At 32.1% G+C, this 16,548-nt stretch overlaps 1 protein-coding gene across 1 annotated transcript in view; it reads left to right on the top strand.

Annotated features, from left to right (window-relative positions):
- LOC106784385 (calmodulin-binding transcription activator 2) overlaps positions 1–16,548 on the top strand; it is a 52,963-nt gene that overhangs the window by 9,757 nt on the left and 26,658 nt on the right. Inside the window, exons 2-3 of the mRNA XM_014743859.1 lie at positions 14,450–14,918; positions 15,103–15,406. Coding sequence (XP_014599345.1) covers positions 14,673–14,918; positions 15,103–15,406 — 550 coding nt within the window. The 5' untranslated portion in view covers positions 14,450–14,672. The remainder of the gene's footprint in view (positions 1–14,449; positions 14,919–15,102; positions 15,407–16,548) is intronic.

Here is a 16,548-nt window from a genome sequence, read left to right on the forward strand (position 1 = left end):
CGCACGGGTAGTTACCGTTCGATTCTTCGCAGGGGAATTATTTTTTTTTCAAGTTTTTCTATCCTTAAGCTATACAAATTCTTTTTACATTTCTTAATTTTTAATTTTATACAGGAAAGAAAATTAAAATTATTACAAAAAAAATTAGGGACAATAAATTGTTTATTATATTGCGCAAATAAAGGAAGATAAATGTGGTGGGAGAACGCGAGCTAGAAGAAAGAAGGAGCCCTTACAAACATCTTGGCGCTACCATGGTTACCACCAAAAACAAAGATACTGCTTTGTCGCGCGTGTCTCACGCCTTGGCAGGGCCGTACAAACCCCGGCGCTTCGCCCTACTCACTCGTTGCGTAGGGTACGCAACAGAACATTTATTACTTGAATTACAGTTAACATTTTATTTTTTTAATATAAAAATATATTATTCTTCAATATAGTAAAAAATAATAATGTATATATTTCTATATCTTTTCTGTATATAATGAAACATTAAGAAATGTAAAAAGAATTTTCCTTACAATTTTTGTGATTGTGAAGCTGAATAAAAATGCATTTCTGTTTTCTTATAACATAATAAAATAAAGATATCGCACACTAGCTCGCTCGCCTGTAAAGACCGACGTAGAGGCGTGGCTTGCCCCCTCTCTTACAATTACCTTTCACCTTCATTTTCTCGCTTATTTTTTAAATACGAAGATACACCTTAGAACATTTTTTATGTATTTTTYAATTCTCTACAACTTTTGTTTGAAACTTTTTTCGATTTAATGCCTAGATTCTAAGATACGGCCGTTTTTATCCTTTTTTACCCTTTTTCTCAAAGATCTCCTGATCTAATTGCAAAAAAATTAGCACCATTCGATTCAGCGTCGTCGAATTGCCATTATATCAAGTTTCTGGCCGGGTGCTCAAAAAGTTGGCAGTTTTGCTGTTATTGACTGGACTATAATCGAAATATATAAATGAAATAAACAATATTTGATATCATTGTGCCAAGATAGTATTTACTTTTCACTCTCATTAATATATTTTATTTTTCGTTTGGAGAAGGATTAAGAAAATCGTTATTACGAGTTGTTGATTACGCTAACTTTTCTACTTATGTTAATTAGCAAACGTGACGACAATTAATTTCTTTAAGAGATTTGCATTCGCGTTAGAAATGTTTGCGAAATTTTGACACGTACGGAATTTTATTTGAGTTCTTTTAAAAATATAAAAGTATAAAATTCTAATGTTTATATTATTGGATTATAAATATAAATATCTATCAAAATAATATTTATATTAAAAGAAAAACAAATATAAAATTAAATATTAAATTTATATTAAATATTAATAAAAAATCTAAAAATATATATATATTTCTCTAATAATATTACTAACAAAATAAACAAGATTCTTTTTCTTCTTTTTATGATTTTGATACGATAGTATTTGCGAGTTTCTAAATCTTTTTTTTTTCTTCTTTTTTTCATTCATTTTTTACATGCATACTTACATATATATACATTTACATGATTTTTTTTGATACACAATCGAGCGTATAGAAGTATACTCGCGTTTGAATAGAATTCTTTGTAGCTTCCCTTTACACTATGCACAAAAGAAAATAAATGTTAAAGATGTTTTGTAACTATATTGAAAATGATGAGAATACTTTGAAAAAATGATAAGTTATTCTGACAAGTCTCTTGAAGCTCCTAAACATAAATTAGGGATTTTTTTACAAGGCCGTTTGAAGGTTGTAACATTTTTTAGTTATAACAAATTTACACGTACTTCAATGGAAAACGTGTTATTAGGCTGAGCTAATGTAAGTAAAAAAATAATAATGAAAAAATTATTCGAAAAATCCGTGAAATAGTAAATTAGTAGATTATATATCTAAAAAGCATATTAGCAATTAACATATTAATTACAGAAAAAAACAATAAAAATGAGTGACATTTACGATATTATTGAATGCAGAGTGTGATTCACAGAGAAAACGTGGCAGCCTCGCAAACAGCTACACGGAAAATAAAATTAAACACAACTATAGCGAATTAAAACTTTGCTATAGGCTATGTTACCGCCTAAATTCAAATGGTAATGAAATGCGTTAAAATGTGAAGCGGTACCAACTATTAAAATGTCGCGATGTTGTCATGGTATGTTTTAATGAATAAAAATCACGCGCGCGCTTATTTTATTTAATTAATTTAAATAAAAACAAATTAAAATGTGTGTATGTGTGTGCGTGCGATTTTCTGAGATGCAAATCTGTCTTCTAATTTTTTTTGTAAGTATGTTGAGAGATAATCTGCTTAGTGATTTTTAATATAAAAAATTATTGTATTTTTTTTGGTAAAGTTGAATTCAAGATACAGTCACTGACCAAAATTTTTTTTCAATTCTAACAAATATTAAAAATTTTACTTAAAAATGAATTAAAGGCAAACGAATTTTGATTTTATTAGGAATTTGATATAAAAAACAAGATGATGAAAAAAAAATAATTTTTTTAAATACCTTACTTTAAAAGATATTGGAAGATATTAGTTTAGTGAAAATTTGACATACTTTTTTCTCCGATTGTACCGACAAATCATCCTTAAGTTCGGTATTGTAAGATTCTCTCTCTCTCTCTCTCTCTCTCTCTCNTCTCTCTCTCTCTCTCTCTCTCTCTCTCTCTCTCTCTCTCTCTCTCTCTCTCTCCTTCTCTTTTTCTCGTTGAGATTGAATGATAAGGAAATCCCATTATACTAGGTGATTCTTATTTTCCTATTTTGGCGAACAACGAAACTCCATTTGGGTATTCCTTTCCTAACCTTTCGATGCTCTCTCTTTCTGGTAAATGATAGGGTTAATTAAATAATCTTGTAGGAAGTATTATTTACGTAACATCGAAAATGACGTAAGGGAAATGAGAAACTCTAGAACTTGTTTATACCAGAGGTACTAGGGTTTTAGGTTTATGAGTTCTAGAGGTATATTCTAGACGTTTCACGTAAATATTGTACATACACATATATTCTAAATGACGTTTTTTATCGGTCATGTAATTGTACATTTTTTTCTCATATTAAAAGATTGTTATTTATAATAAAAAAATTACAGTAGAAAAATTAATTTCACAGAGTGACATATAGATAGAAGTTAAATTAAATTAAAATGAATTTAATTATTTTATTCTAGAGACCATTGATTATAGATTACATATTTAATATAATTATTTTATTCTAGAGCAGGGCTTCTCAAACTTTTCCACTTGGCAGCCCCTTTTACCCGAGCAAATATGTTCACGAGTCTGGGTATAATAAATCGTAAAGAAAATTTATTTGAAAACAATTCTTTGGTATATACATATATATACGTACTAATATAATTTTACTATATATCTAAGACAAAGCCTAATGAACTACTTAGATCAAATTTTGGTAACCCCATATGGGATCGCGATCCATACGTTTAGAAGTTCTGTTTTAGAGATCATTGATTATAGATTATAAATATAAAAATAGATAAATAAATTGATATTTCATACTTACCGTATAGATGGAAGTAAGCATATTGTTAATACATAGATGTATACTATGTCATGCCAATCGAATACACATTCAAAGTATTTCAAGTAAACCGAGTATAATATATCTCTGACGATCGTAAAACCTACGCGATTATATAGCCATGTATATGTACGGATGCGTGAACTAGAGAAGAACGCTAATAAAATAGCCCGCTTTGAGAAGGAAAGAGTGCTCTTTTACAAAATTGGAAGATAGTATAATATCGATTTTTACAATATTGTTTCGAACGAAGAAATAATACGTCCCTGTTTTGCAGAAAGACATTTTCTGCAAAACAATTTCTTTTTTCTCTCTCTCTCTCTCTCTCTCTCTCTCTCTCTCTCTCTTTCTGTCTCTTATCATACTTTTTGTTTATTTCCGTTCTTTTGTTTTTTGAAGTGAATCTTCTTAGGTGACGGTAATGATAAAATTTGATGAAACGACAGGGACAAAGTAACGAACATAAAGGTAGGGAGAGGACGAAAGAGAAAGAGAGAGAGTGGGAACCCACAGCTGATCGACAGTTAAATGAGATTATGGAAGGTCTAGTGTTAGTGTTAGTGTGTATCATAATCCGTCTAATAAAATATCAAATTAAAATTGTTTATTTGAAGTATATGTAAGTTTTAAACAAATGTATTTTGTATTATTTTTGCTTTAATGGATATTCTGATACTAACTGATTTGAATAACAGTAAAAACATGAGATGCCCAATTGTTAGAGATGAGAATCGGGTATTAAGATATACTAATGTCTTTATTTCTAAATTTCCTTCATCTTAAACACACTATATCAATAGTTTTCAAGCAAAAATCTAGTAGAATCTTTTTTTTTTTTAATTTAGTATCTTTACTACTTTATAAATAATCTTATTTCTAGAAAAGTATCGATGCAAATAATTTATTTTTTATTTTATTAATTTATTTTTATATTACATGTTATATTTTGATTGAATTGATAAATAAATCAAGTATAATTGCTTTTGAAAATTATGTAATACGAACATATCCTGCATTTAGTTAAAAATCATTTACAAATCGATATATTGATCATAAGAAAATAGAATTATTCGATACGTATTGGTAACTCAGTGCTTCGAATATGAATTTAATACGCGTTCATAGAAATACACAATTCTTTTGGTAAACGATAAATTTTCCAAGGGGATCATCATTTTATTCGTAACATTTTTGATGGAGGATCTTCTATCGGACAGCGTTCAAATTTTTATTAGATCAAAACACTGAACGAGAGAGGGAGATAGATAGATATACAGACAAATAAATATATAGACACATAGATAAATAGATAGAAGGAACAAACTGAAACTTTATGTATGTATATTATTTCTTCCTTTTATCGTTGTTCATCAAAGCGTTTATTTTCCGAACGACGATATAAACGCCTACGACCAATCATCGATTATCGATTGTTTTTTTTCTTTGTTTATATTTTTTCTATCTTCTTTTTTATTTTTTTATTACGAGTCTTCGATATCGAGGCGATAGAACGTTCGAATTTCCGATCTTCCGGAGTTTGAAATATGTGAGTAAACACATACATTGGTATTAGGTGTATATCCACTGCATACACATACACACACGTATACACACACACATTCATCCATATATTTATCCATACATACCTACAATCATATATACACCAACATATATGAAGATATCTACATTCAAACCTACACATACATAAATATATATATACAAACAAACACGATGCATATATAATTTATATACATCGATACATACATTCATACATATACATACACGTTTATTATATAATAAATACAAATATTCGTAGTATACAATTTACATAGATCGTTATACACAAATTCATGTATACACGTACATGAAATACATACATACGTATGGTAATACATACACATACATATATAGATAGACATATGTACGTAGGTTGGATCAATGAGATGGAAGCTTGCGTTGCTAATCACGTGGTACTAAACATAGATAATTATATCGGTGTGGTGGTGGTGGAGGGAGGAGGGTATAAACCGCGAAAAAGGCAGGAACACGTTGGTATATACACGTTGGTATGCTACTGTCACGACGACCTCTATGACCGTGCTTGTTTCTACTTACGTGTGTTACCAATTATACGCTCTGGATAATTAATTAGTCGTACGCGATCGATCCGATTATTTAGTCGCTTAACACGACTCTTCATCGAACTCTTTCTCTTATTATCAATTCATTTATCTGTATATTCAGATATTTATACATATATACTATATATGTTATGAAACCGATGATAAATTCGATGAATATTAGTGGAACATTGAAAATTAGATTTTAATCTCATATGTTTAATCAAATGAGATTATTTCATTTTGGATTAAATTACATTTCTAAATGAATAGTTACATTCGTTTGCATTATGTTCTAATTTCCAACAAATAAAATACATATATTTAAATCCTTATTGAATTTTATAATACAAGTCAATTTATTATAAGATAAAATGATATTTCGATGAGATTTAATTTTTAAATCAACAACAATAAATGTTCCTATGTTATATGAAATTCGATCATTCCAAATAGGAAAACAAATTTGTTTTCATCGAAAAATATACACACACACACATCACATAATATAAATATATTTTTCTACATTTCAAAATGCAATTTAAAAAAAGATGAATTTTCGAAAAAAAGATATTCTACGGTATCAAAGGGTAAATAAATATTTTTACAGAACTAGAGTATTTTTATTTTTAAAAGCGTAAAAACGAACCTCCCGTAAATACGAATGTAATTTTTCTACATTTTCTATGCATGCAAGAATGCACGTGTGTATACAAATGCGATCGTTACGTATTACCATACGATGTAATTTTTTTTCTTACCCTCTTTCTCTCTCATATTTATAGAAAAAAAAATAAAGATAAAACAAATTTTACCATAATTTGAGATTATCGCATTGTTAATTTCCTGATTATCGCGTTGAATTATCTGGAAATACGTTTGCTCCAGTTTAAACGTGCCGGTAAGGTGAATTACTTTCGCGTTATTGTGCAAGACGACTTTTAAAGGGGAAACATTTTTTTTCCAAACAAGTTGACGGTGAGGAAGCTGGAAGAAACATATATTTCAAAGTCGGCACATGTGGCACGACGGAAATAAGAAAGAAATTCGAGAGGATAGAAATATTGCTCTATAAAAGCGCGAAAAAGAGGTTTCTCGCGTGATCAGTGCGAGAGTTACATCGGTGATACAGAATGTAAACAGGACCGTCGTGCTTGTTGTAAGAAACCTAAACAAAAAATGAACTTATTTACTGGTGCTCGACGAATCGTAGACACGAGTTTTCTAAAGTATATAAAAGTAGTTGTATCCACGTGTGTATGTGTATCTTTTTGAACGAGAATCTTGTTCCTTTTTTTCTCGGAAAGGTCATTTCGAAAGTTACCTTACTTTTTAAATGATGTGTATTTAGGTTTCTAATCGAAATACGGATCGTTCCGATGAAATAGTCGATTTGAAGAAATTTATTGCTAACTTATGGAAGAGGAGAATCATTTTTTACTTTATTCAAAAATATAAAAATTTGTGGTTGTTAATAAATAATAATAAAACGCAGTGTTTAAAACGCATTAATTGCTATTAAATATTCGAGGATTAATTATATGTCAAAATGAATTTAATAAAAACTTGAAAAATAATTCTATTTTTGTAATAACTGCGTGCACAGAGATAGTATTTATATCGATTAACTATTCGAGAGTATGTATTAAAATAAACTTAATACAAATTGTAAAAGTAATTTAATTTTGTTCTAATTATAATTGTGTACATAAAACTGTAATAAAATGAAATAGTCTAGGCACGTAGTTGTGCTTTGAAAAAAATTACGAATCAAGGGGATTAGGATAAAAAAAAATAATTTGCAAAGACAATTTTTATAAGAATAAAAAGGAAGCTGATTTTGATAGATAAATATTTGCAACGATATCCAAATTTGTCGTCAATTCGCGTATCTCAGGAGATCACGTTTTTCTCTTATCTCGAGGTACTAGAGATAAGATAGTAAAGGTAGAAGATAGTAAAGGAAAAATCGTTCGAACGCGTAAACATGTATAAGAAAATGCTTTTCGAAAATGTATGACGAGAAGTTCCTTCGAAAATTCATGCTTGTTGTGGACATTTTCGAACGAGCGTGTTCCTTTTATGTATTTTCTTGCTACTTGCGTTTTTGTCGCGAAAAACTGGGTCACCGATTTTCTCTCTTTCTCTTTTTCTCATATACATACATACACAAAAATATACACATGCACAGAGAGATTCTTTCTTTCTAAAGCAGGACGATAAACAAATAAAGTAACGAATGTACGAGCTTTACAATTTAAAGCTGCGATTCGTGAGCACGCGCGTCTGCACTCGGACTCGTTTTCTACATAATAAGATTTCCAAGCCTTTCTCCCTCTTTCTCTTTTTCTATTATATTTGAAATTCAAAGTCCTTTTTCGGCTGGGGTGCATCATTTACATTTCTTAGCAAAGCGAAATTGTGATTTATCGAATCGTCCGTCCGTCATCAGATAAAGAAACGAGATCGATCGTTATATATCAACGAACGTATTATATTTTTCAACTTCCTCTTACTTCCTACAATTCCTCCCCTCTTGCAAGTGTCTCTACTCATTGCACTCCATTTTTCAATGGATCGCAAAACGGTTCTTCTCCTGTAGACTTTCCAAATTATAAGTTATTGAAATCAAGCGGGATTATGCGCGTCCCGATGAAATATCGTTCTCCGGGCCGGTGCGACGTTCGAAATCCCGTTCTGTATCCTTGACAAAGATTTATACGAACTAGAGACAGAAACAGAAAGAAAGAAAAAAAAAGAGAGAGGGAAAAATAATAGGATTGAGAATATATAAGTGTGAGAGAGAGAGAGGGAGAGAGAGAGAGAGAGAGAGAGAGAGAAAGGGGTGGGAGGAGAAAGAAATACAGATTTCTTTCATTATAAATGCGTACTTGGCCCCCAAAAATAATTCCCGAATTAGTTTTCCTCGGAAAAATTTTTCTTCCAGCTTTATCGTTAATAGAGTCAGAGAAAACTACTATATATGAAGAAATAAAGAAAGAAAAAAAAATGGTAAAAACGAAGTAAAAGTAACGTTATTTGAATGAGGGTTGCATTTTGTTTCTTTTTTCGTTCTTGCGCATTTTCAACGTGCCTTTTCAGTATCTAATTTTCTGGGCCTCCAGAGGTTCGAGATATCGCATTATAGGTATGCCCGTTCCCAGGCTCAAGGCCATTCAATTATAACCACTAACGTGTTGCTAGTCGAGCTAATGCTTCAGATTTTCTCTTCGGTAGGATTTTGTAAACCATTCGACTTTTTTCCTTTTTAAAGGAAAATGGAGTCTACTGATTTTGAAAAATCATGAACAAGGAAAATAATTAATGATTATAAAAAGGTTTCTATACTTGGAAATGTCATAATTAATTATAAAACGATCGTTTAATCTTATGTGGATTTTAATAAAATAATTTTATTAAATTTTTGTTTAATGCATAAAATTTATTCTAACGAAAATGAAATTACAATGATATCATTAAGATTAGTATGAAAAATAAATGACAATTATTTCTCATTATGAATTTGATTAATGATAAAATAAAAAATTTGAGAAAGAAAGCGATGATTCGTTGAAAAAATTATTATGATCATCATCTAGTAAGAGATAGAGATTTGACTTTTTTTTTTTTTTTTTATAAAATTATATGACACGCGATAATCTTAACTATCATCGAGATATATTCTCAATTTCTTGTCGGGAAAGTGTGCTCTCGACGCGAGTACAACTTAGCACGATTTCAAAGTTTATACTTGTCGGAAAAGAGAAAACTTTTCTTGACTCTATTATTATAAAAAAAAAGAAAAAAGAAGAAGGAAAGATAAAAAGATGAAGAAAAAGAAGAACGAACGAACGCGGAACAACCTTTGAAACTTTTCACCGAGTCAGATAATCGCGAAGATAAGCGAATTTTTAAAAAAATGATCTCTCTCTTTCATCAATTAACGAGCGAAAACATTTTCATGATAAACGTGGAAAATACAATAATAACATCCTTTTATTAAGCTAAAAACTATATTTACTACAAAATACTCGTTCGCTTCTAGAAGTTAAAGTTAAAGTAAAAGAATTAAAACAAAGGGTTTTTTCGAATTGTTTTAGAAAATAAATGAGAGTAAGAAGAAGGAAAATAACGAAGAGAAAGCAAGAGAAAGAATACGGTAAGAGAACAAAAAATGTTAATCTGTCGATAAAAAAACGTGGGCTATTAAAAATACATCTTAGCATAGATTGATCAATGAATAATTAACACGGTCGAGTAAGTTCCGCAAGCGTGCGCGTTCCTACTTATATCTATAGTATATACATGTCATCTACATATATACATGTATATGTAGATATATTACGTAGTAACTATACCTAGGCGTTATAAGGTGCACGGAATGTGACTGCTCCATGCTCCTGGACGAACGGGGGAAGTTTATATCGCTCAGAAGAATGAAAAAGTTAACAAAGGGAAGTAGGTAAAGCTCCGCTCTACCGTGAAAGCTTTAAAAGAGATGCGTCGTGTATATACGGTACATACACATGTATACACACACACATATACACATATGTGCTATGCATACGTATAAACATAGATTTAACATAAATTATTTAAGTGTGAGTATTCACGTCTTAGTATATGAGTGAAAAGTACGTGCGTATAAGTATATATATGTATATCATCCTATGGATGTGTGTGTGTGTGCAATAAAATACGCGTGCGTCGTTCAACACGCATAGGAAGCATTCGTTTATAATATAAAAGACGTTTAACAATACACTTCCCACTTGGAAGAATGCCACACAGCCTAGAGCTTGCGATTCATTCGCGTCTAAAGAGTGGAAAGTAGAAAAAAAAAGAAAGATAGATGGATGGATAGATAGATATATGGATGGATAATATATGGATTGATGGAGGGATGGATAGATGAGGAGAAAACGCGTGATAGGAAAAAAGAAAAGAAAGTGAAGGGCATGTGTGTGTCCATGATTTTAAATCGTTTTAAAGGGCGCTTGGAAGGAGAGAAGGGCCCCCTTTTTAAAATTCATTATTCCTCAAATCGCGTTCCTCAGGAATAGTCGCTCGTCTTTCCGTATAGACAGAAAAAAAGAAAAAAAAGATAATGAGAGATGGAAAGTGGGTCAGTTTCTTTCCAAGAGGAACAGACGTGTCGACGATTTACCCGAAGGTAAATCGCTACGTTAGAAACACACCCTTGGAAAGGGTGGGTAGGACTGAAGAATTTTACTTGAAAATAAGTTTCAACTATTGCTAAATTTTATGTTTATTTTCCTTCTGGGGTTTTCATTTCTTTATTAGAATTAACATCTTGAGAAGAGTAAAAGAAAAAGACGAGGAGTAAGTTGATTCTCGATTAGTATAATCATTATCTGGACTCTCTATTAAATTGTTTAACAGTTTCACTCGATGATGGTTAGTATTGAACGACATCATTTGAAACGCGAACGACGACGACAATCTTCTTACGAGGGTAATTTCGTGCAGTCGAGTGTAATTTCCAGACATCCTGTTCTCGATTATATATACAGGGTGTATGTAATTATAGTTATACCTTCGATTCCTATTATATAGGCTGAGTTCCTAAAATTGAAACACCTAGATATCCTAAAAATATCACATTTTTGAATGATACAGTTTGAATATAAAATTGGCTGCTTTAAATTGGATAGGAAAGTTCCATACCCACGATTTGTACACACCCTGTATATATTTGCTTTCGTCACTGGATAAACTGGTAAACTGGTATTTAAATGACGGAAATGGAATGGTTGTGATGAGGAAGATTATTAGAAACATTGATAGAAGTCGGGGTATTTAAATTATCATCGTAGTAAAATGTTTAGAATTGAATAGACAGACGTGTTAAGATGTTTAGAAATTGATATTTTATTTGAATGATATCAAATAGTTAATTAAAAAAATATATATTAAAATATAATTTGGATGAAACTTTTAACGTAATTACTGAAATGGAAATAGAACGTATTATAGTTACGATTTGCGCGAGTAACTCGCGTGTATTCTAACTGATAAAAAGGGAAGGGTAGAAGACTTAGAGCTTTAAACGGGGATTAGAAGAGTAGGAAGTAAGTTCGTGCGGTATCTTCTGTTTCTAAGCGGCATCGGAGTTCATGCTTATCCAAGCTCGGTAAGTGCATCCTTTTTAACGGGATTAGCTGCCCCGAGATGAGAATCTATGTCGTCGTTGAAGTAGAGAAGAGAAGCCCATTTTCGAGAAGCTAATTCTATTCTACGATCGGATGGCCTTGAAAGTCGACCTCCTTGGCTGATAAGTCCATTTGATAACCGATCGATGAATCTCCTTCTTTCATATTTCTTTTTTTTTTATCTCTTTCTCTCTCTCACTCTTCTTTTCTTTTTTTTCTTCCTACGTGGAATTCCCTTTCGTGCCCGTCCAGTCGTTGGCTAAAAATTGGCAAGCCTTCGTTGGACCTGTTACAGGCTCGAGACGAATATAAAAAGGTAGAAAGAAATAAAGTAGACAGTGAATAAGAAAGAGAGAGAGAGAGAGAGAGAAAGAAGATGAGATGGATTCGAGTTTTTAGCAGCGTTGTTCCTAGCTGAAGATCTTATTTCCCGTCTCTCGAAGAAACTGCGAGAGATTGGGCCACGTAGTACGTTGGCCACCTGCCTTCGCAACGAGCCAAAACAAAACCTATAAGCTCCTTTATCCTCCAGCTCTCTTGCGACGTTTATAAATTTAACAATGAAGATTTTCACATAACCGTACTCAATTCGCTATTCTCGGGTTGCGCTACGCAAGATGCTAGTATAATTTATTCACGATTAAATTCGTGATATTTGATACGTCGTTGACCAGTTATATGCACAAAATTTTATGAATTTCTTAATAATTGCATGAAATTTGATAATATCTAAATTTAAGTAAATACTATTAAGTAAAATAATTAATGTTAATAATAGTGAGTTGTATAATAAATGTTGCTTGCATATGTAAACGGTCAGTAATGAGTTAACATTTTATAAGAAATATTAGGAATGAAATGAATATATCATTAATATAATTTTAACCCATCCGTTTTTTACACACGACCTTTATACGGGTTGCGACGATACATATTTTTTGTTATTGTTAATTTATTCAAAATGATATTTTGTTTCAATTAGTATACGAGCAATAAGATTTCTGGGATATACGGGTTTATAATCAGTCTCAGTTATGCTACTTTTTTTGTTAAGAACAAAGAAGAACAAAGCGGAAAATAAAAGGAAGGAAAAGAGAATAAAATGTAAGGTAAAAATGGTACCCCGAGATTTTCTTGGAGCAACACCGTTGTTCAACGTCGTAATAGTTTCCCAACGCGAGAGAGAGAGAGACGAGATTTATTTTTGATAATAAACGCGATGGAACGCCGAGCGAATATCGCTTTTACGTAACCGCCACTCGTAACGGCCCGTTGGTCACCGAGAATTTCGTAATTTTCACGATCTCCTACTCCTACGGCATGAATTTTTATTAACTTTTCCTCTATTCGAATCTTCTCTACGACGTGCCATACAATTGTTATCACGTATCTAAGGTATATCTTTAAGTACGTATGTCGTTCCCAGAGATATCTACCATTGTCGTTTCAATTATTTATTACTTTCTACCAGTTTACCCCTCTTTATGAATTTTTCTTTTTGCCTCAAATATTCATTAATTGAAAAAATGTGCACTCACAAATTTATCGCCGAATTTTTATCGTCATACAAATGAATATTTTTAGAAAAAAGATTTCTATCTCATAAGTCAGTCGATGAAAATACATTTTTATTGTTTACAGGTTTTATTTACAAGTAGAATTTTGACAAAATCTCTAATCTAGCGACTCATATACGAGTGGTCGTCCGTGCAAGGGTTTGTATGTATAAATGAAATATATGAATCCCATATAGGGATCGTGCTATTCGACGATACGCGTGTAAAAGTGAATTTATATGGAACGATATTCACGCGAAAAGGTTAACAACATAATTTCAAATATGATGTTAATTTACTTCTAAGCAAACCTTAATATTCGAGATTATCAAGAGAAATCAAATATACATTTGTAAGATACATTATCGCAAAAGAGTAATTTATTAAATTCCAATGTAACGGATTGAAAATAAAGTTCTACGATAAAGTCAATTAGAAGTTCGTCTTCGAACGATAAATCTTAATTCCTTTGAGCATCCTAGAAGACGAACGTAGTTTTCTTTTCCCATGTGGAAACGCGTCAACGTTGTTGAGTAATTGCTGGGAAAATGCAAATTTAATAATACCTACATTTTCAACAACGCACGCAATCCATTAATAAATTCAAATTGTATTACTTAATAGAGAGAGAAAGGGAGAAAAAAGAAAGGAAAAGAGAAACGATTCTAATTAGTAAAAGGACATTAGGAAAGAAAAAAAATATGTAAATGTTATCAGACATCGTAGTTATAATTAATGATAAAAATAAAAAGATTAAATTGTATACGAAATGAAGCGGCGAAGAATTCTCTTAAACGTTTCGGCCAGCCGATCGATACAATAATCTTATCGATTTGTCTTTCATAGGAAGCCACGCGAAGGTGGAAGGAGTGTGAAGGTAAGAAGTAAGAGTTAGGTGGAATGAAAGAAAGATACATAGATAGATAGATAGAAAAAAAATGTGAAGGGCTTTCGGACGATTGGATGAAGATAGGAATATAGAATGAACTTTTAAGTCGACAGCTTTGATATTGGATCATTTCAATGTGTATCTTATGTATTTGCAGGAGGAGCAGGTGGCAAAGATTGGAGAGAGGATTCTTTAAGAAACAGAGCTGGGTCTACTGAAGGAGCTTTTCCGTCTGGAAATATCTGAACCAACCTACGACAAAAAGGAAGAAAAGTGGTTAGAAAAAAAGGAGGAGGTGTGGAAGAAAAGGTGGAGAAGAGCTTCAAATAAAAAGAAAACAACCAATTCAGAAAACTAAGATAATAGTTAAAAGTCCAAAGATGAGGCAAGTCGTGGTCCTAGAGCCGGCAGGCAGCGTTCTGGTGATCAGGCAGACTTCTTTGAGTAATAGTGGTGGTGGTGGTGGTGTCACAGGAGCTAGCAACGTCAATTTATCAGCGAATAATAACGGGCATGATGGTCATACTCTTGCCAATCACGTATCAGTATCATCGAATGCCTCTAATGACCACAATCAGAACCGTATTGTTGTTGTGCGTTCCTCGTCCACTTGCATGACAACTACGGTAAGTCATTGAAATACTTCGATAAAAATTAGATTAATAAATAAATAAAAAAGTAAATAAAAAAAATTAAATGCAAAGAGGGAGATATTTTCTTTCTCTCTTTTTAGCCAGGTGTTATTGTTGATGATTGATAGATATATATTTGTAGATGAGTGTTAGTGTGTATACATTGGATATGTTATAGGTCGACGAGAACACGTCTAACAACGGAAACGGTAATATCAATGTGAATGCCAACATCAATGGCAACTCTATTGGTAGTATCAATTGCAAAACATCGGCAACTGTCGGCCTCGGTGGTGTGTCCAAGTCGGTTGAAAGAAACGATCACAAGAATCAGGAAGGAATCGTCGTTGGTGGTGGTACTACTGCTTCTGCTGGTGCCGTAGGAGAATCGAACTCTGGATGTCGTATAAGAACGAGCAAGGATGCCGTTCACGAGAGCGTAACCATAGAGAGGAAGTTCGATGGCGCGGATCCCATCTCCGGTGAGTACTTCCGCCATTACTCACTTTTGCCTCCGACAAAGCAGACCATTTTCTCGTAAATTATTTACCCTTATTCCTTCTTTATCTGCTTACGTTGGAACGCGCCGAGGAAATGATCGATCTTTTCTCTGATATCGCATTGTAATGGAATTAGCTAGATATTTTTGAAAAGAAGAAAGAAAGGAATGAAATCTGAAAGATAATGTCTTTCTCATTCGGTTTTATAAATTTATAGTACACATATATACACACATTTTACGTATAAACGTTGTTCTCTTATATCGATTAGTAACGTCAAAAATGATAAATGAATGTCTTTCTCAGAAAATTCATCACTTTCACCTAAATAAAGAATATATTTATGGATCTTTTATTTTTTTCCTTCTTTTGGTTTTTTTAGATATATAATACATTATTTTTGCTTGCCTACACATATTTATCTGATATTCGTATGACAATTTTTGATATTTTTTTTAGCATTCTCGACACGTGCGACGAAATTTCGTAATAAAGCTTTTCTTTCCTGGCAGTTGTATTTCATGACAGAGCGTGTTAAAGGCGTGTTAACGTGACGTTTACAGGACAGCGATGAGAGCTAGACAATATACTCAATCTACTATGACAATGTACTTTTACAGAGACATCGACTACATTTTTTATAGGGTGAGATAAAAGTCGTTTTTATATCAAGTTCTTGCACAGGTACCTCAAGATTTGGATGAGCTACAACAGTTTATAGAGAACACTCACTTCAAAGCTTGGTGGACACCAATCTTCGGTTTTCTTTTGTAAAATAGATATCAATTTGTGTGAACAAATTCAAAGAAATAAATCTATAAAAATGCACGAATAAACGTTTAAAATTATTTTTAGAAAAGATACTTTTATCTCACCCTATATTATATGTGCGCACACACGCACACTCACACAAAACCGCGTTTATGTTTATCCACAAAGTCGTTGTCGGTTCTCTTATGAATTTGAAGATTAATTAAGAATGTAAATCGATGTGAAGACCTGCCCAATGTTAGCACGCGATGTGAAAGTACGTGTACCGTTAGCGATGATGTATAATACATGAATTATGTATAAAGATGAGAGGAAGAAAGAAAGAGAGACAGAGAGAGAGAGAGAGAGAGAGA

Source organism: Polistes canadensis, unplaced genomic scaffold, assembly GCF_001313835.1.
Source record: "Polistes canadensis isolate GaletaPanama2010 unplaced genomic scaffold, ASM131383v1 scaffold_34, whole genome shotgun sequence".
Lineage (NCBI taxonomy): Eukaryota > Metazoa > Arthropoda > Insecta > Hymenoptera > Vespidae > Polistes > Polistes canadensis.